The 26,200-nt window shown below is 34.6% G+C and overlaps 2 protein-coding genes across 3 annotated transcripts in view; both read left to right on the forward strand.

Annotated features, from left to right (window-relative positions):
* Positions 1-19,013, forward strand: LOC135694458 (histone-arginine methyltransferase CARMER). The gene is made up of 17 exons (XM_065213218.2): positions 1-1,020; positions 2,777-2,902; positions 3,687-3,796; positions 5,022-5,060; positions 5,924-5,989; positions 6,490-6,517; positions 7,086-7,168; positions 7,806-7,868; positions 8,250-8,364; positions 8,868-8,958; positions 9,669-9,750; positions 10,357-10,442; positions 11,065-11,154; positions 12,055-12,109; positions 12,698-12,780; positions 13,228-13,472; positions 13,901-19,013. Exons 1-17 carry the CDS (start codon positions 867-869, stop codon positions 14,071-14,073), a joined length of 1,689 nt encoding a protein of 562 aa, XP_065069290.2. The 5' UTR covers positions 1-866; the 3' UTR covers positions 14,074-19,013.
* The window catches only part of LOC135694457 (cell cycle checkpoint protein RAD17), a 14,251-nt gene continuing 5,243 nt past the window's right edge, over positions 17,193-26,200 (forward strand). Inside the window, exons 1-13 of one of the 2 annotated variants that reach the window (XM_065213217.2) lie at positions 17,193-17,300; positions 18,984-19,013; positions 19,506-19,620; positions 20,435-20,493; positions 20,811-20,891; positions 21,198-21,327; positions 22,074-22,231; positions 22,336-22,388; positions 22,955-23,080; positions 23,677-23,746; positions 24,378-24,483; positions 24,944-25,132; positions 25,715-25,803. In XM_065213217.2, the coding sequence (XP_065069289.2) occupies positions 18,999-19,013; positions 19,506-19,620; positions 20,435-20,493; positions 20,811-20,891; positions 21,198-21,327; positions 22,074-22,231; positions 22,336-22,388; positions 22,955-23,080; positions 23,677-23,746; positions 24,378-24,483; positions 24,944-25,132; positions 25,715-25,803 (1,191 nt within the window). In that variant the 5' untranslated portion in view covers positions 17,193-17,300; positions 18,984-18,998. Of the gene's footprint in view, positions 17,301-18,983; positions 19,014-19,505; positions 19,645-20,434; positions 20,494-20,810; positions 20,892-21,197; positions 21,328-22,073; positions 22,232-22,335; positions 22,389-22,954; positions 23,081-23,676; positions 23,747-24,377; positions 24,484-24,943; positions 25,133-25,714; positions 25,804-26,200 lie in introns of both variants that reach the window. The other variant, XM_065213215.2, reaches the window with a different exon arrangement.

The raw sequence follows: 26,200 nt of genomic DNA on the forward strand, positions 1-26,200 counted from the left end.
TCTCAATTCAACTTTTGAGAATCACATTTAGATGCTTCACCATAGTTCATGCCTATGATTTTATGGGGCACTCGTTGTGCGGTACATTGGAAGTACCAACGAGAGGTTGTCGGAATACTCGCATCGCAAAAGAGCTAAACAAATTCAAGTAAAATGCTCCTGCGGCCCCTGGAGTGCAGGGGATGCAGGGGTGGTTGTGCCGCCCGTGGCGAGAGGCGATCGAAAATAATGCGGCCCGTAAACGCCTCATATTGATTTGGCTACGTGGGTTATAGAATATGGAATAAAATATATCCGCCTCTAAATACGATTTAATAACGTTCTAACCTACTCTTCAAATCCATTTATTGGGCTGACATCAAAACATTTAATTTTGATAAATTTTATGATTGCATTCCAGATGATTTTATGTTGAAGATGGAAATAACTTACAGAAAGTTCTTCGTTTCGTTACTTGCATAAATGTTTTCTTTCAACAAAAATTTTCCACGTTCTCATCGAATTTAGAAACGAAATTTCAAAAATATGTCTGAAACTTTTTTCACCGAAATTTTATCCACCCGAAATTTTTGACGGCGGATTTTTGTGTACTCATGGTATTGGAACCAGCCTCGCTATAGTTATTAAAGAGAGAGGCTGGTAACGTGAAGTGGATTGTTCCGAATGGGTGCCACGAGTTTTAGGCTCGTTCAAATATTGTGTTGCTGAAAAGACTTAAAAGTATTTCAAATCGAACTTAACAGACAAGGAAATCACCAGAATTCTATGGTTGCTTACAAGAAACAGCCATTCGTACAACGTCAATTTGTAGAATATTCAGTATTAGGCCATCTATCGATCGGTGATTGAAGCCTGTTGTGAAAAACATGTCGAAATCAGTTCACTTAGCAACTCCACATGTTTTCCCCGGTGTTGGACTCAGATTTCTTAGAAGCGATGGATCGACTTCAGATGTTGCTTCTGGAAGCATCGTTGAAATTAGCTCCAAGGGACAGACAAATCTATTAGTTGTTCACAATGGTAAGGCTTTTTGATGTTTTCAGAGTAGCCTAAAATAAGCTTTAGTTTAGGCCATGGCATTCATTAGATATGGGCGCATTTCAAATCATTTAAGGACAGATTAAAATTTGGCGGCAGATAGAAATCCCTTAATGACGAAAACCCCTCAATATTTGAATAAATTAAATGTTTCTTGTCATCAGTTGCAATATCTTTCACAAAGAATCTCAACACAATCTCAATTTAATACAAATTAAAAATCAGTTTGAAAATCGCTAACGAATTTTTGTGTTTGATTAATTTGATTAATTCATGTAACATTTTCCCAGAACAAAAATTATTTTTTGAAGCCATACCTTTTAAGTTCACGAGCTTTGAAGACTTTAGGTTTGTTATTTCAATATTATGTATTTTGATGCAGTTTTTAGTCAATAAACAGATAATTTCAAAAATAAATCAAATATATAATTGCTTGAACAATCAATCGATCAAAAAATGAAACTGCTGTTGTCAGATTTAAAATGCCAAAATCAATGCCAGAATCAACTTACCATAACTATAAGTCTTTGAATAAAACCACAGGGCTAATTTTGCAAAACTATTTATAGGATATTCAAGAAAAGGGCTTATTTGGTATTTAGTAGTAGCCAAAAATATTACCAAAGTAAATTTTCTTCCTTTATTTGTGAATAGTAGGTATATTTACTTTCTCCATTTGATTTGAGGCATTTATCCCCACCTCTCTCAATGATATCTTCCCATTCATCTTCATTCCAAAGAAAGCAATTTCCGCAAATGATTGAATTATCTTTTAAGGGTACTGTGCGACCTAGAGAGGGTTCAGTGATTTAAGAAATGTGATGATGTTTCAACTGTGTTCAAAAAAATTAAAAAAATAGCAGATAAAATAGCTCAAGCAAATAAAAACAAAAAACAGCCCCTGTTTGACCAACAATGGACTTACCCAAGCCCCTGTAATTACCAAAGGGCAATTAATAATGTGCTAGTCCATTGGAAATCAGGCCCTGTTCCCATTACTCCGTTTTCATACAAAATCGAGCTGAATGTAATCGTTTTTTATTTGCATTCCAATTAATGGGCTTGGAAATGGGATAATGGGAAATGGGCTAACAATGTTTAAAGTTATCAATGGAAAAAGAGTTATTTGAAAACGAGTCATTTTAATGGGAGTAGGAAAAAACAAAGTCATTCAAAAATGGAATCATTTTAAAACAAAGTGTTTTGAAGAGAGAAATGAAAACAGAGTAATTTAAAAACAAATTTTTTCATCCTCAGTTTCAGAATGAGCTCAAACAAAGGATATTAAAACAGACAAAAACAGAGTAATGGAAACCTTTCACTTTCATTTTGATGAAACAGTGTGGGCCAGAACAAAGGAAACTTTTTATGATAATACAGAAATGGAATGACTGTCAGTTTGACTTTTCGATGTCAAACTTCTGTTTCCAAAAAGAGTTTCCTGAGAGAATTGACCTATCATCATCTATTAGTTACTCTTTTTAAGAGAAATATTTATCACTGGACGTGCAACTAATCACTCCTTAAGGAAATATTGGGTGCATGCCTGCCCGCTGCAACCATAAAGTATGTCTAGATTTTAATAACTCTGAAAACAGCTGTTCCTTGTATGTGCTTAAATATTGACTAGTGTATACAAAATTGCTTTCTCCAGATTTAAAAGATAAGCTTGAGAATGACATTATTTTATAAATTTTGTTTACATTTTGTAGTTGACTCATCAATTGTAAACTTTCAGGGTCTGGAAAAACTCTTGTCAATGTACCCTTGCAAAGAGTATTAGATTGTTACAGAATTGGGAAACTTTGCTTTTCGATCGGCCTGGACGAGCAGCCTGTCATACTTATTTTTGAAAGTAGTGAAGGTGGGAATGCATTTTTCAAATTTATCTTGTATAAGTTAGAGTAATGGCTAAAATATTTTTATATATATAGCCATTACTGATGAAGACTTTGGTCGAAACATTTACATGAGAGTGTTTTTCTTGAAGACATGTATAAATATATATATCTATATATATTTTTTTATAATAAAATAGAATGTAGACTAGAAATGAGACAGAGAACATTCGAGCACATCGAGCACTGTCACGTCAGAATAGACAACGCAATCTGAAATATATATTTTTTAATATATGCATACAAATATATATTCAACAGCTATATATGTATTCTTTACTGATGAAGGAAAATCGAAACGTCTTACGAAAGTGTTTTATTTGATTTTATAAAACATTATTGTCTAGAGCTTTTGAATGTATATATATCTATATACCAGTTTTTTTAATTTTCACTTCCAATTAAAAAGTATAATGCTGATATTACATTTTGAGATACTGGCAATTAGTCAGTACGTACAGAAAAAGACTGTTAAGTTTATTTTGTCATTATAAAATGTATTTCCTAGAGACTTGTATTTCAAATATTTACACAGTGATGCGTCAGTAGATCTAATTGATGAGAAAGGCAATTGTGCTTAGCATGATTTGATAAAAGACATTGCTCTACAGCTACACAAGTAGTAGTATATAGGCCCCAATTTGCCCAATTTTTTGGCATACGTTTCATATTGGATTGACCAGTGTTTCTGTTGAAATAGTGAAGAAAGGCAACTTTCTCCAGTGAGCTTTGCTTTTTCTACCATCTTAGAGCTACAAAGGTTTGAAGATCTTTTCTATCTGGTTACTGGACATCCTAAACAGATGAAGTCAACATTTAATGAAAGGACAGAAGAGTCATCTGCTGCACAATATTTTCAGGTAAACTAAAAGATGTTTTCAATTAAAGCAGCAAGTATTTTTTAAGTTACAAAGAAAAAGGGAGATTTCATCTATGATAACTGAACCTCAGGTGAAAAGTGCAGAATGATAGTGAAATTCTATTCAATAATTGCAAAAATAGAAGAAAGTGTATCAATGTTGTAATGTCCATTGCAACATGTAAGCAAGTTTTTGCATTACTTAGTTTATATATGATTGTATGTAAAGGCTTGAATTTTGTCTTCAAAGATTTTTCAGCATTTGATTTTGTGACAAACGCCCCCCCCCCCCCAACGCAGAGTTACACTTTTTAGAAAGACATCATGCTGATGACTTTAGAGCAGGCTTGTCCACTGCGTGGTCTGTGGGCCACATTGTGGCCCATCATATCGTCTTGTGTGGCACGCAGTGAGGTCAAAGTTGAAAGAGAATTACATTGTATTGATTCAGGTTGTAAGAAAGAAATTTATTCATATTATTTGTGAGATCAAATTAAAGCGCATGCACTAACACACACACACATTTAGCGAGTTACTCTACACTTATTTTGAAAATTCGAGACAGGTACAGGATATGTTTTGGAGAAACGAGACAGATAGTGAACTTGGTGAATGAAATTTCAAATTTTGGTTGACAAACAATTTTTTTGTAGCTCGGCAAGATGACTCTGCTTTGTGTTTGATTTGTTTGAAAAAATCGCAGTGTGGAAGGAATACAATATTGCTAGGCATAATAACATTAATCATTCATCTTTTAGTAAGCTGGAAAGCCAGTTACATACATCTTTGTGATTATGTTTCCTAAACAAGAGAGTTTCTAGTTATCAATCTCTAAGCAAATCAGATTTTTGCAGTTCAGATTGTGCTGCAAAGGTCAGCATATGTCATAATTTACTTTTTTTTGGAGAAACTACAAACTACAAATAACAATTAAAAATTTGAATCAGACCTTGATCACAGCAGCAGATCAAGGCTTGTTTCAAACAGGACTGATTGTGTACATTTCTAATAGCGTTCCAAATTTTTGAACAAATAAATGAACTGTTCATGTGGGAACAGAACGATTACGTATCAATTTTTCTTCTCTTAAAGTGGGATGTCAGTCGCTCCGTTCCACATTCTGTGCTAGATTTTCAAAAATTCATTTGTTTGACAGCAAAATGCATGTGAATTTGTTTTGATTTTTGCTAATTTTTTATGCCAATTTGTTATGTATTTCTTTGTAGTTTTATGGTTATTTATCACAACAGCAAAACATGATGCAGGTATGTTGATGCCTGCGCAAAGTAAATTTGCGAGGGCTTTTTTCAGCCTGCGCAGTTTTTCAAATTAATGTCTCATTTAATCCAAGCAGTTTAGCTTCCCAATGTTTGTACTACTTACCGCTAAATATCAGGGTGTTAGTAAATAAATGGAAAGAGCTACACCATGCTGTCAAATCCAAAAAATTTTTCTTTAAACATATAGAGGAACATATAAACTAGGCATTCCCAAAACGCCACATTTGAGCTGCTATTTCAAAAAAGTTATTTTCCTCTTGTGTCTCGTTTTAAGGTAATACAAAATTTAAAGGTAGTAAAACACACCAAAATTTTAAAGTGTTTAAAGTGAATAGTGTTCAAGGAATTCCTTAGGTGAGGACAAGGTGATGTATTTTTGCCCTTGTAAATACTCAAAATATAAAAAATTAACAACAGTTCTGTAAGGGCGAAATAGCCCACACAGCCAAACTGGCAAGGGTTTTTTATAACCCACGTTTTTTCCCAGAGAGGCCTGAATAGAAGCACACAGTATTTCTTTTCATAGATCTTTGTATTTCCTGATTATAGTCAGGCAAAATATTCTCGCAGAGGTATTGCTTTGCATGTTTCGTTCAAAATCTCAGGAAATCATTATCTTCAAACACTTTGTGTGGAGCATTCTGTATCCTGAACTAACTTAGCATTTTTTTTTGAAATATATATGTCCAATGTTTTTAGTCTAGCATAATATACAGTTTAAAATAATGTAAAAAGCAAGACTACTGAAATGCCTCATGCTGTTTAAAATAGATTTATACATTATATACATATATCAAAAATAGGTATATTATATTTTTCTGTCATCATGTATAAATATGCATTGTTAGGATTATACAAGGACATCTACCTACCAAAGAGCAATTTTGCAGAACATCAGTGATTTTAAAGATAAGGTAAGCCAGGCCTGAAAATTTCGTGGAAATGCCTGTTCTTTGTCATGGCATTTCCCAAAGTTCAAAATGACAGCAGTGTTACAGCATTTCTGAGTATGTAATAAAGACATTTTTGGCATTTTTGATGTTTAACTTGGTTTTGGGCTTCATGTTAAAAATGTTCCTTTTTTAAATAATATGTATCAAGAAATCCTTGATTTATTGTTTATAATAACCATTTCATTGCATAAATGTTGTACTTGCTCTAATATAATAGTTTTATCAAGTGGTTTTAAAAGCAGCATTGTATATTATTTAGAGGCTTAACACTATTTTGTGAATCAGCTTCTAAGCTAAATTTCTTGATATAGTTTTATACAAGGAAAAATTTCTGTCACCCACATTTCTGTCATCCAAATTTTTACAAAAGAACCTTTTTGCCAATTTTAACAATCCTAATTTCTGATCTGAATGTTAGACTATTGGTATTAGGAATTCTTATATGCATTTACACATTTTAGGTTGTTCTTGATGTTGGAGCTGGAACTGGTAAACTGACTGTATTATTTATTTGAATAAACCCCACTCTCCAACTTTCCCCTTAACTTCCCCTAAAAGAGTGGTCTGAATATCAAATTTGACTATAAATTTTAATCAGGGGCGGACACTTGATCAAATATTGGGGGGGCAAGCCTATTGTTTTAATAAGATGATGTCACATTTCCCATTGTTTTAGAACAAAATACCATTGTCCTCTAGAGTATTGGTGGGGGGGGGGCGGTCGCCCCCCTCGCCCCCCTCAAGTGTCCGCCACTGATTTTAATATCTAATTGTTTAATTTTATAAACTTTATGTTAAATGTTTGGTAAAACGTCAACTTACATTGTCACTTTGATGGTATATTTTTTTGCTCAGTAGTAAGTTACATTTGACCTTATAGTGATTTTGGTTCTTCAGCATCAAGAAGGGTCACAGTTTCAACAATAGAAATGTTGCCCATGGTTATCTCTTGGTGAACGTGTCTGGGATCTTTTTGCTTAGTGGCAAAAGTCTACTTGTATCATATTTGTAAAGAAACTCGCTCTGTTTTAATTGCAATGTTTCTTTAATTTTCTAGGTATTCTTTCATTCTTTGCTTTGCAAGCGGGTGCCAGGAAAATTTATGCAGTTGAAGCAAGCACAATGGCACAACATGCACAAGTATGATAAACGGCCAAATTTATTGCAGTTGTTACCTTTTAGGCCTAAGAAAAATGCAAAAGTCTGTTTTTCAATGAAGGGTCTTCCCAAGCACTCTGTCACACAAACTTAACCACATAAATTGATTAAAGACTTAAGAAAGGAAAACCACCCTTTACCAGTTGTACAAGTTTTTCATAAAAACCTGTACAGTCTTGACCTGCTATAAAAATTTGAGATTTTATGCTGATATGCCATTAGTTTTATGGCTTTCCGATAAATGGATGTGAATCATCTCCCTGTGTTACCTCCCCGAATCATCTATCTTTTTTCAAGTAAATATGCTGCACAGCTGATCTAGCATGTGGATATCTTCAGAGATTCCATATACTTTCTATCAATTGCTATTTTGAGCTAACATGTAAATCGAAGCAGAAAAGTGCCTTATTCAACCCCTTATTATGAATGTACGTTTGTTACTGTGAAAGTATAATTTTCGTTGCTGTTTTGGTGGTGCTCAATTAGTTGTTGTCTTCACAGTATAAGTTAAAACCTTTCGTGAATGGGAAGCTCATCATCACAGGTTTCTATCTAATAAACTTTGATTTCCATTATTTTTTCATACTTAATCCTGATCTGATTCCTTTTTCCAATCTAGACTTTGGTAGCGCATAACAATGCTTCTTCTGTTATTGAAGTAATCCCAGGAAAGATCGAGGAGGTTTGTTGTTTTATTTTCAGTTTGCGTTTCCCAGAGATGCCTTTTCCCTGTCTTGCAACGCCTACATAATGAATAAATTTAAGTGTTCCTAAAGATGTATTTTGCCATTGGATGTATTAGAGTAAAGTAAGCAGGCTTGGAAAATTCTTTAAAGCATTTATTTTGAAGATGAAATAGTATAGAAAAAAGGAATTGTTCACCTGAGACATGGAGGCCTGTAAAAATTCGATCATTTTCGGTACATACAGTCGCTAATACCTATCCAATTTGATGATTCTGGCTTCTTTTCGTTACAAACATGTTGGTTTATTTACAATATTAAGTCTCCATTCCTCCTAAAAGGCCAGTCAGTGCGATTCATAGTTTCTGCTTGCTCTCTAGATCAGCCTACCCGAAGACGTCGATGTTATCATTAGCGAACCAATGGGGTACATGCTGTTTAACGAGAGAATGCTTGAAACATATCTTCATGGGAAGAAGTGGCTCAAACCTAATGGTAATTCCTAATTAACCTAAAGGATTTCCAACCTTATCAAAATTTTTGAGACACCTGTTCCAAACTGCAACCGATTTGCAAATAACTTTTCCTGTATCCCGTTATTTTGTTGCAAATTTTCAATATTAAATGGTCGCCATTGAAAATTTGCCGGCACAGATTGTGTTTATAGGTTTTTTTAAAGTGACAATGTTATTCAGAAAGGGAAGAATTTAGCTTCGCCTTGAGGGGACAGTCAAGCATGGTGTTTTCTACGTTTAGACCTGGTACTTTGGATACCCAAGCGGCTTTTGACAAGAATTGCTGTTTAGAATTTCTCTGTTTGCACCCTTTCATTCAGCCCAGTGTTGGCAGTGAAGCATATTATTTCATGAAAGGTTGTATTTTGCTGTCTGACTGAATTGAGTCTCAAGAGCTGACAAATTTCATTGATATTCCTATATTATATTGCTTTTTATTTTTTTAGATTAAATATTATAAAGAAGTTTTTTTCCATTTGCAAGGTAAGATGTTTCCGACAAGAGGGGACGTCCATATCGCCCCATTTACGGATGATGCTTTGTACATGGAGCACTTTGGAAAATCCAATTTTTGGTAAGCTGATTTTGCAACGTAGATCAAATCTAGATTCTCTGTTATTTTTGTGGCTTCAGGGTAACATACACTGGCCACGAAATTGTTGTAGAATTAATTGTTAAGCTACTAGTTAGTTTGTTTACACGAGGTTAGTTTCTTCTGATCAACCTCCAGATTTCTCAAGTCAACCAACATCGTGGCAAATAGTGATTTCTTTCATAATTAGTTGAAGCCCAGTAATAATGTGAGGTATTCCTGTTTTGGGTCAGTTTTTACAATATCTCCCCATTCTAAGCTGTCAAAATCATTAAATTTGGCATTCAGTTGAAAGCATAGACTGTAAGTCATTTTGTTGATTTTTGTCTTTACAGATTTATACCTCAAGGCTTTTTTGTCAGTTAGATTCCTTTTGTTTTGATATAAGTAGTTTGGATGAGACCTGCGATTATTTCCAAATGGACAAAAAGGGATTTATACAAAATTCAGTCCGTTCTGCTTCTGGCGCCATCTTAAAATTTGAATATTTTCTAGTTGCTCCCATTCTGAGGAGCTCCTAGTGCTGAAAGTGACCTGAAGTTTCAGAGAAAATTGCTTGTTATCTGCTTTTGGTACACTGCCTGCAACGAAAAACCGTCGCTGCATTAAGTTGTTCACCGTATACTATTTTATTCTGTAGATATTACATACCCACATATCGTTTTTTATTTTGTAAATTGCCATCAATTTAGGTGTCAGAATTCATTCTATGGTGTTGATCTAACAAGTTTGCGGCAAGCGGCAACACAAGAATACTTTAAACAACCAATTGTGGTATGTTGTGTATGAAAATTCGTGTGTAGTAATTTATGTTGCGCAGAAAACTCTCCATTTCATTTCCGGTGTCATTTTTTATCTCATTGTCAATTTTATGGATGTTTTCTTTTAAGTGCTTTCAAGAACAGTTTTTAATTTATCAATTAGTTTACTTTTGATAATTCTAGTTGAAACTAACTAAAAACTACAATTTCCCAGGATACATGAACTTCTTCTTCGTGTTTTTATTCATCCCCACCATCTCTCAGATCCAGAAAACCTTTCCCGTGAGGTTTCCACTCAATATGATTTCATTTGTAGCCTTCCGGTAACTCTTTCATCGGTTTTCAAAAATGAACAAATCAAACCTACCAGATCTGAATTATTTTTCATCTATTCTTCTTACTGTATTTCTACTCGCTGTAAACCGAATATTTTTGTTAACCAAATGCTTTATTAACAGGATGCTTTTATTAACCAGATGCTTTTAGTAACCGGATGCTTTTATTAACCGGGTGTATATAATAACCTAATGTTTATGCTAACTGGTTTGTTTTTTGACCGGCTTTTATATTAGCTGGATATTCACGTTGAAGTAATCCAGTAGGAACTTGCATATTGCAGGACACATTCGATGTTCGCATACTGATGGCCAAGCCTTGTACCCATCATGTAGATTTTCTTAAATCAACTGAGAAAGACTTGGAAAGGTACGCCTTTTTACCCTTGTTTCTGCTATATTTACTTTTTCGTGAAGGTGTATCAGGCATTGATATTTAAAAGTTTTCTTTGTGACGTCAAATGTTTTATTAAACGTTTTTGACTAGCTTTGTTTGTGACGTCATGGTTGGTGTTATGTTCCGACGATTTTCTTGCATCTTCGGTATTTTCTTGCCTTTTTAGCGTCCTCTTTTTTGATTATTTTCATTGCCATTATCATCTCACTCCCAAGTAAACTGATCTGTATAAATGCTGCTAGAGAATGGGCTATTCTGTTTTCTTTGGCAGCGGCGAATGCCGTCTTTGCTCTTTCTTTTTAGAATTATTTGTTTGTTTCGTATACAGTGAAACCTTCGTAGGGCCTTCAGGGCTTCCAGAATTACAGTTCATTCTCAACAGTTTACTTTTAAAAGCTCTGCTCTGCAGATATGTAATTTTATTCGAAAAGTTCATTGTCTGTTGTTTCGAGGAATCCGTTGTTGAGAGATGTTCACTGATGATCGTGTCATGATAGAGTCTTTATGGTCTGTCATGTATTTGAGGTCGTGCAGTCATCCTACTGGCTTGGAAGCTTTTTGTGACAACTATGTTACTCTTCCGGTTTTTTTCTAGGATTCACATCCCTTTGCAATACACAATGCTGATGACAGGCACACTCCATGGACTTGCCTTTTGGTTTGATGTCGGATTTTTCGGTTCAACGTAAGCTGAGCGACTTTTGTCTTTAGAAATTGTAGATAATTGCTTAACGTAAGATTTATTATAGATCTAATGTTATAGATACTGTTCAAAAATCTTGTCAAGCCCTTTTTCAAGGAGATATTCAGGCTTTCTCATATAAAGACTTTTCCATGATAGCTTGTAAAACTAAAAATGTGGATATGTTCAGTGGAAATAAAAGTAATCTGGATTTTATTTCTCGTAAAAACTAACAACTAGACAAACCCTTACTTTTAATGCTTCTTTCGTTAGCGTAAAATGGCATATGTAGTGGATACTTGAAGCGTAAAATGGCATATGTAGTGGATACTTGAAGCGTAAAATGGCATATGTAGTGGATACTTGAAGCGTAAATTGGCATATGTAGTGGATACTTGAAGCGTAAAATGGCATATGTAGTGGATACTCGAAGCGTAAAATGGCATATGTAGTGGATACTTGAAGGGTAAAATGGCATATGTAGTGGATACTTGAAGCATAAAATGGCATATGTAGTGGATACTCGAAGCGTAAAATGGCATATGTAGTGGATACTTGAAGCGTAAAATGGCATATGTAGTGGATACTTGAAGCGTAAATTGGCATATGTAGTGGATACTTGAAGCGTAAAATGGCATATGTAGTGGATACTTGAAGCGTAAAATGGCATATGTAGTGGATACTTGAAGCGTAAATTGGCATATGTAGTGGATACTTGAAGCGTAAAATGGCATATGTAGTGGATACTTGAAGCGTAAAATGAGATATGTAGTGGATACTTGAAGCGTAAATTGGCATATGTAGATGATACTTGAAGCGTAAAATGGCATATGTAGTGGATACTTGAAGCGTAAAATGGCATATGTAGTGGATACTTGAAGCATGATGGTTTTTCTCCTCCAGAGGTCATGTTTGGCTGTCAACTGCCCCGCAAGAACCATTAACTCACTGGTATCAGGTACGTGTTACAATTACACATTTTAAATCTCATTCACTAAATTGAATCTGCAGTGAAATCTGATTATTTGATTAGCTTTTCCCTCTTTGTTGCGACAATCTGTTCCTGCTCTTGCGCTTCAATTATCTTTTTGGATTGTTCTTCTTGACGTTCATCTACCTTAGTTGTACTGTCTTTTTTGTCGTGGTACTGGTTATAAGTTTCATTATCAAGCTGCGTTTCCCAAAATCTAAATCCATCAAATACCTTACTTTATTTGTTTCGTTTGACACTTCCAGTTCAGAATTGTTTGTTTTTATTTTTAACTGCGGTCAGAATTCTTACACTCGTATTTGCTTTACTATTTTACCAGCTCATAAAAGTTTCAAAAAGAGTCACCTGCTCCCTTTGAGTGTGTGCTAAAATCAGTTTTAGGTACAAGAGCTGGAGGTACGTAGAAATTCAAGATACTGTGGTAGGCGTAATTGTTCAAGTTCATCACTCTCCATTTTCTTGAACACCCTCAGTTATCTTGTAAATTAGCTTATTCTTCTTGTGCACAATCATTTCCAATGTATATCTACAAACGATGATATCTAATTACTTTAGGTACGGTGTCTTCTTCCAAACCCAGTCTTCGTCAGAGCTGGCCAGAGGGTTAACGGCAGCGTTACATTAGTCGCAAATGAAAGGTAAGTTCTCTAACAAGCTGCCATTTTACTTCCGGACTGGAAACGGATCAGCTGTTTTTTCCTGCACGGAAGAATGATTCGCCATGTGCTGAGAAAAAGCTTGCACGTTTTTACATTTGTGTTAATAGTGACTTTTTGGAAAAATTACCTCTTTGATGATCAAATTAAATGGGAAATTGAAAATTTATATAGCAACATGAAATTTTATCTGAAACTGCAACATCTTAGGCCCTTGGTATTTTTGAAAGGTCAACATATTCTTTCCAGAATTTAGATTGAAGTCTTTCCTTGTATGATTTAGAAGACCGTCTAGCTGTTTGAAAAATAGAAGATCGTTTTCATAAAAGAAAATCAAGAACTTTCAAGCTAATTCAAGTTTTTTCAGTTTTTTGCCTGTTAAATCATGCTTACAACTTTTAGCATCCTAACTTCTGATCATCTTTCCAGGCAAAGTTATGACGTCGAAATGGAAGTAGTAGTGGAAGGAACTGGTGTTCGCGCAACCAACGTTTTGGACTTGAAGAATCCATTCTTCAGATATACTGGGATTCAAACTCCGGCACCCCCCGGAAATCATTCTCAAAGTCCTACGGATGCGTACTGGGGAAACGCAGGTGTGGTTCTGAATGGGGGCGTACTACCTAGCTCTGTTGGCTCCTTCGGAGTATCCCAGGGGTCTGGTAACTATACAGGTGTGCTTTTTTTAAGTAAAATCATATATGGTCTAGCAGTTATGCATTGGCCTTCCTCAAAACTACAGCATCGTTGGATAACCTTCTTCCGGCTCACAGCCGTGGAACCGTCATGTTTTCTGGACTCTTGTGTCTCGCTTAAACTTCTATAGCGATATACATGTATACGAAAACCAGTAACTGAGTTTTTCCGATCGAAATGTTGGGTTGGGAAAGTCCAGACCATTGTGAAGAGCAGCTGTCTGTCTTGTGTTTTATAAGTTTTATTTTTATTTTTGCGATTGAGCTACCTTTTTGCACTATGTTTGCAGTTCTTATGAGTTTTTCTATTTTTGTCAAAGTAGGAATAAATGAAAACTTTAAATCTTACTATATTGCGTTGGTCTATCGAAAACACTTGTGGCTATTAACACATTTTCCTATTTTAGGGGGCGGACTCTTTGCCTATTCGTCCCAAGCAATTGGCAATGTCATGGCAACAGGCACTGGGTCCTATTCAAATCAGTCTCTTGCCTCGATCTCAAATTCAGGAGCGGCTGCAAGCACCCGTTACAATTCGTCAGGTAACTATGGAATGTACCAGGGAGGCTACCATCAGTGATCAATTGACGGCCACAGTGATGCATCATTTATCATCAGTGGTTGATCGGCAAAGTTTGTTTTTGTTAGATTTTAACTGAATCGGATTCATCGAATAATCAAGTTTAATTTGCTAATATATCATGTTATGAATGGGACAGCCAGACCTGAAGTGTGCATTTGGATGATTTCTTGTTTCAACAAGCAGCTTTGTAGATGCTGTCACCTTGTTTGTGGAAGGAATCATCTCGTTGCACAAACTTGCAGCATTGCATTGACTGGAAATGATAGTCCTCAAATCAGCTCAGTTGTTGCACATATTTTGGGATTTATATTCTGAAACAACGTCTATCGATAGCTATTTACGTCATCAGATTGAAGGAGAGACCATCAAGATATGAGCTGGATCTCTTACCAAACGATCAGTAGATTTTGAAAATTGCTATGCCTATGTGTTTTATTTTCTAAAGAATTTCACTGTCGCGCTTCTTTCCAACCCTCTTGACCTTTATGAGCTCTGTTCTTAGTGGCTACTGACTTTGATCACTTTTGACCTTGCTGACCTATGACCTTGCTGACCTATGACCTTGCTGACCTATGGTATCACTGACTGTTGACCTCGCTGACCCATGACCTCATTAACTGTTGACGGCCATTAACGGTCTTTAATGTTGTCTCCACTTGTAGATTTTTAATTTTAATGTCTAGAACAGTTTTGGGATTGTTCTTGTTTCAGTATCAGCACGGACGAAAAGTTAGCTTGATAGAATTAACGTGACGAAAAATTTCCAAAATAGAGTGAGATGTTTGCATTTCAAAATTATTATTGCTATGTTAGGATGTGTTCCTCCATCCACGCTTGGCATAAAGACATATTTTTGCTTAAGTCTGGCTGATCTGACGGAATGATTTGAACTGTACTGTCCTTAGGTTTGGCTTTTGAAGGCTTGATATTGTGAAATTGATCTCGATTTTGAGTTTTTAACTGTATTACATATTTTATGACATTTTCAATTGACTTCGAAGTAGTCCATTTAATAAAATTAGTAGCCAGTAATGAACGTTGTGTGACCCCGTTATTTGTTTTTAAGTCATTTAACAATTTTGCTTTTGATATTTTGCTTTGCCTTTCCCCCCGAAATTCTGTGATCGCCAACTGAAATACCACTGATCTGCAAAGAGACTGGGCCGACATTCAAGGGTTGGCAAAGCATTTTATGAAAGGAACTTGTTGGTGAAAAACTGTTGGCTTTCCGTCGTTTTCATTACGTCGTCTGTACTACTTCGATTATTTCTCCTGATAGTGTTTTCATCCTAACCCTTTTTCTTTTGTGATACTCGTATACAAAATATTTTACCCATGAAATGTAATTGTGAAGTATATATCTTGTTGGGGATTCCTTGGAATTTCATTGGGTCTCAAAACTTGTTATAGCAAACAGCAAAGAATCCAAGTTCTTTTAACAGATCAGTGGTACAAATGAGCTTAGCATCATTTCCACCCCTTTTATTATTAGGATGAATTTTTTATTTAATAGAAAAGGTCGTTTGAACTGCAATTTTTAGCCAAACACAATGTTTAAAAACTGCACGAAAAAGATGAAACATTTTTCAGTAAACTGAATTTGTTGCAAAATAATACCACTTTTCATGCAATCCAGCTTATTTCCAGCTTATTTTAATGCAAATGGCTTGCTAGAAACAGCGCATACATTACTTCCTAGTAAGTTCTATTATAACATCTTGATCATTACGCCATTGACTTTGTTGACACTGTTAAGATCACTTACATATACCGTAATTAAAACTCTCGCATGACGTCGATTCTTCTGTAGCCTGTACTTCCCATGAATTCCTTAGTAAAAGGAGAGACAGGCTGTACTTGGTTCATGTATATTTTCACCGTAAAAAGACATATTTTCATACTGCATGTTAAAATGTGAAAACCGTCAGTTTTGAATGACTTGATACTAGCAATTAAGTATTTCATCATTTCGAAGTGAAAATAGCAAATGAGATAGACAGCTATTCCTAATTATACTTCACGGTGTCACATTTGTTTTTCCTTTTGATTTGTCTCAGGGACAAGACTGTTTTCTCTAAATTTATTTTGAAACTGTTTGCCAGTACCAATAGAAGTAAGGCAACGTGCAAAATGAAACGACACTGAAAATATAACACACGAATCTCTTAATGTTGTCTCCAGCTAAATTATCAAGGTTGTGTCTTTCTGAAGTCTAATCGGCTATGTACTAGAAAGCAGTAAGAAATTTATCAGATGTATTAAAATGCATGCCATGGCCAGTGCAAAATGTATTTTCTATTTACAAAGAGCCATCATCTACATGTGAAAAGGGGAACAAAGTACAATCTTCAGTGGCGACCCAAAATTATAACTAAAACAGTTATTGTTAATAACCTCCCAATAAACGTCTGCTTCCCTCTGCGTCCAAAGACCTTATTTCAAGTGTTTTCAATGTCATTTTTTATCAACCTAAGTCACGACGTAATAAACCAACATTGCTTCAAGATGGATTGGGCGAATTCGACTTTTAAAATACTTGGCTAATCAATGAAAAGTGGTATTAAATTCGTCCAATGGCAATATCGGGCTGTTGAGCTTCAAATTAATAAAGTGTATTCTGGTAGTAAATATTTCCCTTGCAATGTAATTGTGCCTCAACTTTACAATGCTTAAAGTTTCTTTCAGGGCGCCGTTACCTATCATATTTTGTGCTTCCTTTTTCTAAGCTTGTGTATTAATTGTGAATTTTTTTCCAAAATATCGATTCGTTTCCATGATCCCAAAGGATGAAATGCATGGCTAGTGAAGTATGCGAGAGAGGAATGAAAGGTCCAGACCCTCTTTTTTTAATTTTATGAGACTATATTAGATACCATTGTTAGCAATAAATGAAGACAAGTGTTATCCAGAAAACCGTTTTTGAATTCTCTTTTGCTACGGCTCTAAATTTTCAATTTTACCCACTTCTGTATTTTACATGTTAAGGACATATCTCCAAACGTTTAATTGGGAATTTTTTTAACTAACCGGATAAAAAAGATGAACTTGTCTGTGTTTGGGTTTTGGAATCTATATCTCGTCACATTGAGGCTGCAAGCTGGCTTCGAACGAGGCAACGCACTGCCCGGCCTAGTTTGAAGTGAAATGCGGCAAATGATTTGAAAATTACAAGCACAAGAAATCCAGCACTGAACGATTTTGTCTCCTAAAGTACAAATTGCTTGGTAAGTGGGCCCAATTTGACAGATTTATTCGTTTAGGAACTTGTTGAGAATATGATAAACAAAATTAATGCCAGAGCAAATAAATTTCGTTAAGTAGCCTAGAGTGTTTTCAATGAGATTTAGTTCTCTGCATTTAGATCCCATTAAAGAACAGTTTATCGAAAAACACTATACAATATTATATGTACAATATAAGTTAATCTGAGTATACTGGTGGAAAGTCAAAGCATGATTTACGGTACTTAAAAAGTTTTACGAAGGGAGTTTTTGAAGGAAAGTGAACGATGTTTCAAGATAAGTTAACAAAGTTAGAACGAAAATCAGTTGGAATGGGTTTGTGGTCTTTGCTTTGAAACACTCAAAGGGGAAGATTTTCCAGTTTATCCTAATATTGTCTTTGTGTTCAATGATATTGTCTTTGTCAAATTTCACATAATCCTTTCAGGTGTTCACATTCAAAGAATAAGGCTTTGATTTTTTAATGAAAAGTTTTTTACACTAAATTACTTCAATATTTATTAATATCTCTTTGTAACACATTGCATGTACATTTACTTCAATCAATTACTGTCTGCATTCTATAGAGAAGATTCTGACTGGATGATTGCCCCAAAAATATCAGACTGACTAAAGGGGCAATTTTAGTGTATTTCCAAAGTTTAAGATAAAGTTGTCTTCTAAGTTGTTTATGTCCCTTGATAAACTTATTTATCTGAATTAACAAAGAATGAAAACACACTTTTTGTCATCATTTTATTTCCAGAACTGAGGAATATCTTGGTATGGTTGGTAGATCATCTGATGTAGTTAGATCTTGTGATATTCCAAGATATACCATTAGCCAAAACTGTAGTTAGATATGAATTCACCAAAAACTGTTTCTAGTGAATGAGTATTTAACCCTAGTTTTGGCTAATGGTTTCGAACTTTACTAATAAATAGACCTTAAGATTTTTAGAATATTGTTAATTTCTTGCTTTTGACATTATTTGACATAATTTAAAATTTTTTTTTTTTTTTTTTAACTTGAAGATTGTATTTCTTTTAAAGACCCACTGTCAACCAGCAAAGAAGCCTTTATGATTTACAGGGTATTCTCTTGTTTATCAACATGGCATCTGCTCAATTTCACGATTTTCTGTGTCAGAAAATAAAATATGCGCAGTTATACCAGAAAGGTAAACATAACGAACATACCAAGCTGCTGGCATCAGTTAGGGCTGCCGTTTTGTAGAAAGTATGCTGAAGAATAGAAAGTTTCTAACTCCGCCACCTCAGATTCAGCTGAGAGCGACAAAATATTACCCAAAGTTTGCAAACAATTTGCATTATGAAGCTATGGGGATATGTGAAACTGCTTTTTGTTATCAGACATTCCATACAATCATGTCCTTGGATACAGCTTAATGCCTATACAAATTGCATGGAATTTGAAATTAATTTGAGGCCAGCACTTCGAGAATAACAGAACTGCACATACTCAATTTTCTGAAACAGAAATTTGTGAAATTGAGCAGACGCAATGTTGATAAACAAGACAGGACCCTGTTAAATATAGAGGGTTCTTTGTTGGTTGACAGTGGGTCTTTAACTATCCTCTTTAATTGTTTTAACGTTATATGCTACCATTTTTCAACAATATATTCTTACTTATTCTCACTTTTAATTAACACTACTTTTTAGAGATTTGGCAGAGAAATGACAAGTACCAAGGTTTGGACAAATAATTAAAATGCTGATTTATTGGTTTTAATGAATTATGTACATAACCACATGATTTCTTGCTATCAAGATCTGAAGAGAAGAAGGCATTTATTTTGCATAAAGAATAGTTTGTTTGAATCTGTCATTGAACCGATTCAAATTGATTGGCCCAGTTTTCTTTAAAGACCCCCAAACTAGTTCATGTTATTATTCAAAAATGTTCCGAATATCATTTATTTCATTGACTCTGGTATCATTTATTTGATATAAACTGTTTGACTAAATTCTTCATGTATTTTCCAAAACATTGCAATTTTCGCCCTTTGAAGACATTGTCATATTATTGTCATAGGGTGCTGGAGCCCCCTCCCCCTTCCCCAGTAATGTCAAACTGTACACTATATTTCCTTTATGATAGTGTACTGTATGGCAAGCAGTAAAATATGAACTTCATTCTGATGACACTGAAAGATAATGTATACTATTTGTTTTGCTTCATAGAAGAAAACACAGTGGATATCCTCGTCATTTGGAGACTTTGCTGCTACACAAGCAATAAAGCCTAAATCAGCCCCAACAAAAAGAAAGAAAAATGGGCATTTTGTCCAAGAACCAGGTTTTCTCCAAAGTCAAAAAATTGGTATGATGTGTGCATTTATTTTTTTAAAATGGAAATTGAAAAGATCAAAATTATTTTATGTGAAGGAAGATCCTTTTTTTTTTCTTTCTCACAGTAACATTTTCTGTAAGCATTTCTGACAATGCAATTCTGCGTAGTAATCCCGATAGAATAATATCTCGAAATTTAAAATAATATTATATGATATGTGTTTTGAACACAACAGTTCTAATTTGCTACTCCAATTTTTCATATTTTTCATATGCTTTGTGCAATAATCAGGCCACTGTCAAGTGTCAACTATATTTTATATGAGTGTTATTTTATTGAGTTGTTATGTTTGTTGAGGTATATAGAACAGTTGTGGACACTTGGGTAAGCCAGAGTGGGTGGTCGGCCCCCCAATATTTTGGAGGACAATGGTCTTTTGTTCTAAAACAATGGGAAAATGTGACATCATCTTATCAAAACAATAGGCTTGCCTCCCCCTCCAATTTTTGACCAAATGTTAGCCCCTGATGCAGAATTCTCATAACATGAAATTTTTTTGTTAATTGAAAACATAACACTAGCCTTTAGCTATATGCATTTTTTGTAGTAATGCTGGCAGCTCTATGCATCATGTTAGTTTACAGCTAAAGCTAAAATCTATAAATATATAACTCTTGTTTATGAAAGTTTCTTGCAGTGATGCAAAAAAATACCTGCAAGTGATGCTCTCATCCTTCCTTGTTTTTGTCATCCCTGGTCATTCGTATTTAGATTTGATGTAGATTCATTGGCATTGTATCTAAGTCCCAGATTGTTTTAGATTCAAATGCAAATTCTGCACTACTACCATGGTCAGAGAAACACAAGCCATTGAAAGAGGTAAATAAACTCATATTTATTTTCAGGTCTCCTCATAAAATATAAAATTGATTGATTTGAAATTAATTTTGGAATTAACTTTTGCACATTTATTTTGAAATTAATCTTGTTTAACAAGAATTTGATGTGTAGAAAAGCCAATGCAAAATGCAAGAAACATGCAATATGTAGAAGACTGTCTTTTCTATTTATGTTACTTGATGCTTTTGGTTGATATTTTGCCTTACTCTCCATTAACTTTATATTATAAACTATAATAAAAAACACTGCTAACTTCTGGTAAAATTTATTTCTAAAAAGTGTTTCTGCATTTCCAGACTGACCTTTCTGTGCATAAGGCTAAGATTGCTGAAGTCAAAGATTGGTTACTAAGTCATCTTTGCTCACAAAGAGACAAGGTAAGAGGAAATTTATTTCGTAGCAATATATTTTTAATTCATTCATTGATTTATCAACATTGGTAATAGCAATTAATTTGTCATTTTTGTAAAAGAAAGAGATAAAAACATATCTTTTGTAATATGAAGAACATATTAAAAGCAAAATGTTTGGCCAAAAATCAGTGTCCAACCTTATTTTGGCAAATGAGCTTAAATCTTTCAATCAAAGAAACAAAAAACATAATATTTCATTTTGTGGTGTTACTTTGAATTCATCTTGATTTCATGAACTTTTCTCTGATGTTTATTTCAACCTATTGGTAGAACCATGGAAATATCCTTGTTTTGACTGGACCAGCAGGAGCAGGGAAATCAGCAACCATAGATGTTCTCAGTAAAGACTTGAACATTGAGATTCAAGAGTGGAGCAACCCAGCCACCACCACAAATGAGGGTGAACTGAATTTTTTAAATTGTATTGTATTGTATTGTATTGTATTGCATTGCATTGCATTGTATTGTATTGTATTGTATTGTATTGTATTGTATTGTATTTGATTATGTTGTATTGGAATGAATTTTATTGCATTGTATTATATGGCATCACATTTGGTTGTGTTGTGCATATTGAATTTTATTGCATTGTATTGTATGGCATCACATTTGGTTGTGTTGTGCATAACGTATTTAGGTGGAACCGTTTCTCATTTTATTGAGCCGCATTAGGTTTCAATATAGTATGTTGTACTGTTTTATCAACAGATGACCTTCAAAAATAGTTATTCACATTCATAAAATTGTCTGCCCATAAATATCTACTGGATAATTTCTTGACTTTACCGAAAAATGCCAATACTCCATCTTCTGCTGTGTGAAGTGCATTTTCACAGCCCGAAGGCTTTTCCCTGCATTACAATTTACCCTTTTGTAGAAATCAAGCTTCAGGTTTCAAATATACCTTGACAAGGTTGCTCTGTTGTAGAAGTTCTGAGAGAAAGCGTGAATTGCTTTTGTTTTGGATACCGTATCATCCTGGTATTTTAAAGTATAGTTCAATATCAGGAAAATAATGATCTTTGGTCAATACACTTGTTTGCCAAGTCAATAGAAAGCCACTTAACATTGCTCAACTGATTGACATATGTAGCGAATAAAGTACATTTCTTTGGGATTTTATATCATCAACGATTGAATTTCTAGAATATACAATGTGGAAAGACTTTAGAATTTTGCAGACGGATTCCCAGCGAAAGGAGTTTCAAGATTTCCTTTTACGAGCAAATAAGTATTGCAGTTTGTCGCTTTCTGGCCAGGCGCCGTCCAATTCTGCACATGGAAGGAAAATTATTGTCGTGGAGGTGGGTTATTGCTTTTAATCATGGACACCATTTGTTGAGCAGTTGCCAAGTTTCCCCATGTTGTCCTGAGTTCCTTAGCTGAATAAAATTTGTTCTTGTTCTAGGATATACCAAATGCGTTATACAGGAATGTCAAGGATTTCCACGACATTTTGAGGTAATTTTGTGCAGTGCCAGCCATTCATCAAAATTGAGTATTTTGTTTCGCTAGTAAACGAGATATTTTTTTTATGAAAGCTGCTGCTCAAGTCCACTCATTTTCCAAACACTTTGTGAAAACGTTTTACACTATCCCTGAAAGACCAATCATTTTCTGTTCTTAGCATTTATAATTGATCTTGAACACATAGAATGATTTCTTCGCTTAAATATGCAAGACCACATCTTTTTAGGTCCGCATTCTTGTATCTGCTCCGAACTGACAAGAAATGTAATTGAAGCAGCAAATTCAAGTTAGAAACATCGATTATTTCTAAATGTGTTGCCACTATGGAGAGCAGCTAGATTTATTGAATAAGATTAGCGAACGCAATGCACTGAACTTGAATTACTAGTTTAATTGAAGGATTATACAGTTAGGTTTGGGTAAAGCATTGTTCATAAATGGCAGTATAGCCTTCTTTTCATGTTTAGGATAACATTAACTTTAGAAAGAATATACTTCTGTGTTTAAGCCATCGTTTTTGTTGAATTTTTTACTGAAATTGGATTTATTCTCTGCAGGCAGTTTCAAGCCACTAGTCGGAACCCGTTGGTGTTTATAATATCTGACAGTTACGTGGGGGAGAGCAGTTTACATCGTTTGTTTCCGAAGAAAGTTCAATTGGATCTTCGTATTAATTGCATCAAGTAATGTGCTAATATTTTTTATACGTTTGAAGTGCCTCTCTGTCATTTCCATCTGATTAACACCAGGGACAGCAAGAAGGAGGGGTGGGTGGGGGGGTTGGGTGGGGCAGAGCAATTTTCAAGATGGTAAATACTGAATCTAAAAACAATCTAATGGGTGGTTAAAGAACTTTGGGGAATTATTTTGGCTAAAGCCCAATGCAGCCCCGCATCTGTTCCTCCGTCCGTCCCGTTTTAACATAGAAGGCCTACGAGTATTATCAGTAATTTCTTGTTTCTATGTTTTTCATTTCTTTTCTCAAAATACTGCTTTTGCTCCTTTTTTCCGAGCAATGCAAACACTTTAGGCAAACATGATACAAGTTACACGAAAAACTTTCTTCCCTGAAGTACTTCTTATCATTTCCAACTCGATGTTAGTGCTGCAAGACTCTTGAAAATGACCGTCAAGAGAGTAGGTACTGCGGGCACCCTTGGGTTAGGAGCACTGCTACCTGTTTATGTACTACTAATTAGAAAAATATCTGAATCCCTAATTCCAGCCCTTTTTAAAAAATCACTTGACCAACACGTTCTTTCTCATTTGCATTTCGTAGCTTTAATGCTGTAACGAATACCAATTTGATGAAGTGTTTGACGAAGATAGTCAACACAGAGTCTCAACTGGTAAAATTACTTTGCTTTTGCAATTAGATTATTACAGTTCATTTCATATTTCTGAATGTGTCCCTACAAATTGTATGGAACAATAGTGTCGCTCTAAGAGGTCTTTGGTCATGGGTTGTCTGTGCTGGTTGGTTTTTTTTATCATGATAGTAATTCCTTTAGAAATGTTTGAATTTTTAAATCAAAACAAAATCTAACGAACTAGCTGTATTTTCCTGATTGATTGTCAATGATTTCCATATTTCCCACCTATGTGATGACTAACGCAAGAATATAAGGTGTTAAGTGTTTAAGTATAAACTACAAAGTATTAAGCATGCAACACGCAAGTTGTCTTTCTGTCGCATATAAGACTTTGTAGTTAACAGAGACAATAATTTATCCGTATGGCATCGTGGAAAGAACACCTTGTTAGCAGTATTTGATCATCTTATCTCTTTTATTTGTCAAAAATGCTTTTCGTTTGTTCCCATTTTTTAAATCATTTTAAAAGCGTTTTCAATTCTGTCTATTACATTTTTCAAATCGAAGCAATGTTTCAGGATCATTATCGTATGTGTTTCCATTGAAACGTCTGAATTTGATATCCCTACTCTTACTGGAATGTAATAAGAGAAACTATTCTTTGCAGAACAATATCAATGTGCCGAGCAAGGATGCTCTGGACCTTTTAATACCAAGCAATGCTGGTGATATCCGCGCGTGCATAAATTCGTTGCAATTCTACTGTACAAACGGTACGTAGTTTTAATGCAGCTGAATGTTTAAGTGCATCTGTATTCTTGAATCATAAAAACTTTTAACCCTTTTTCCCCGTGAGTCAGTCTAAACTGATTATTTTAGTCTCTTTTCTTACTATCAGTGTAAAAATTCTCCGACATACAATGCCCAAGTTTAAAAAAAAATTTTACACCCAACATTTTTTTAAGTGTTTCTAGTGAAACAAGTAGCATAGGATTTATATCTTCGAAAATCGTAGTTTTCAAGCAAAATTTTTAGGTTTTCGCAGAGGAAAATTAAAAATACAAGGTCATGGTTTTTATGCAATGTTCAACGATCTCATAATGAGCACAATCATGTTTTGATGTTGTGTTGTTAAATCAACCTTGATTTTCGTGATAGGTTATTAACATGAAATTTTTATTAACCTTTGTGTTATATTGCTAACGTTTCAATCATCATTCGGTTTTTTAACAGAGTTTTACTCAGGAAAATGCCATGCTGGAGACTCTTTAAAAAATAGCACTGCAAAGAAATCCACGTCGAAAGAAAAATCTTCGAAATCAAAGAAACAAATTGCAGAAAGTGATGGAGGATGTTTGTTAATGGGGAAAGATACTTCTTTGTTTTTGTTTAAGGCACTGGGGAAGATACTTTACTGTAAACGTATGTATTGGAAATTGGAAATTTGCTTAACAATGTTCAAAGTTCTTAGCTCGGCGATATCTTTCTGGGTTCTTTCTTTACGTAACGCCTTTAGATAGAATTCATAAATTTAGTTTGAATTATTAATATCTTGTAATATGGTAGTTATATTGTATCCTTGTTTTATAATAGTTTTTCTTGCTCCTAAAGTAAATGCAGTTTAAGTTTCTTGCTCCTAAAGTTTAAGCAATATTAAAAGTAAACTGAGATATGTGCGACGGACTCCGATTGAAGCATTTTAAGCTTGAACGAAAAGAGCATTAATTACACTAAGATGCATTACTTACTAATGGCTACTTTATTGTCACGTATTATGAAATATCTGCAGTGGAACCTCCATTAACGAACACCTCTCAACAACGTACAGATATTTTGGTCCCAAATTGTCGAAACACTCTTAAAAGAACCTCTATTCAACGGGAACCTTTATAAAACAGATATTTACACTGATTCGAACGGTGTCAGTTATGTAGAGGCTCCACTTTATTCAGTATTGCTGAATACTAGATATAAACTTGCTTGTATATTCGGCAACTCTTTTAGGTGAAGCGGTTCCAGATTCTGAAAAATCCAAGCAATTACCAAGGCATCTTCAAGTACATACCAGGGACAGGCTCTTGATAAGCCCAGAGGTAGTATTACACAGTAGTTTGATCAGCTGCATAACTAAAGCAATACACATATAACGAATACAGCTGAAACACTTCTTATATCCCAATAGTTCGTCTTTCAGAATACTCCATGTAATTTATGTTACTATTCCGTGTGATCATTAGGCGTGAATTCGAAGTAGCAACTTAGAGCCTTCAAGTACTTCATGCCAAAATGTGTACCGCTACGTTATAGACAGAACAGCTATGAACAATAATTAGGATCGAGCTTTCTGTGTTTTAAATTTATTCTGTGGACCAGGCTTTGCAGGATTTAAAAAGAGACAACACCATGTTAAATCAACAAAACTTTTATTTTTATCCACAAAATAATACTCCTCTTCTCGTTACCGCGTGTATCAATCTTTTTCTTGATTGT

Source organism: Rhopilema esculentum, chromosome 8 (genome assembly GCF_057945365.1).
Source record: "Rhopilema esculentum isolate cy_ngs chromosome 8, ASM5794536v1, whole genome shotgun sequence".
In the NCBI taxonomy this organism is placed as follows: Eukaryota; Metazoa; Cnidaria; class Scyphozoa; order Rhizostomeae; family Rhizostomatidae; genus Rhopilema; species Rhopilema esculentum.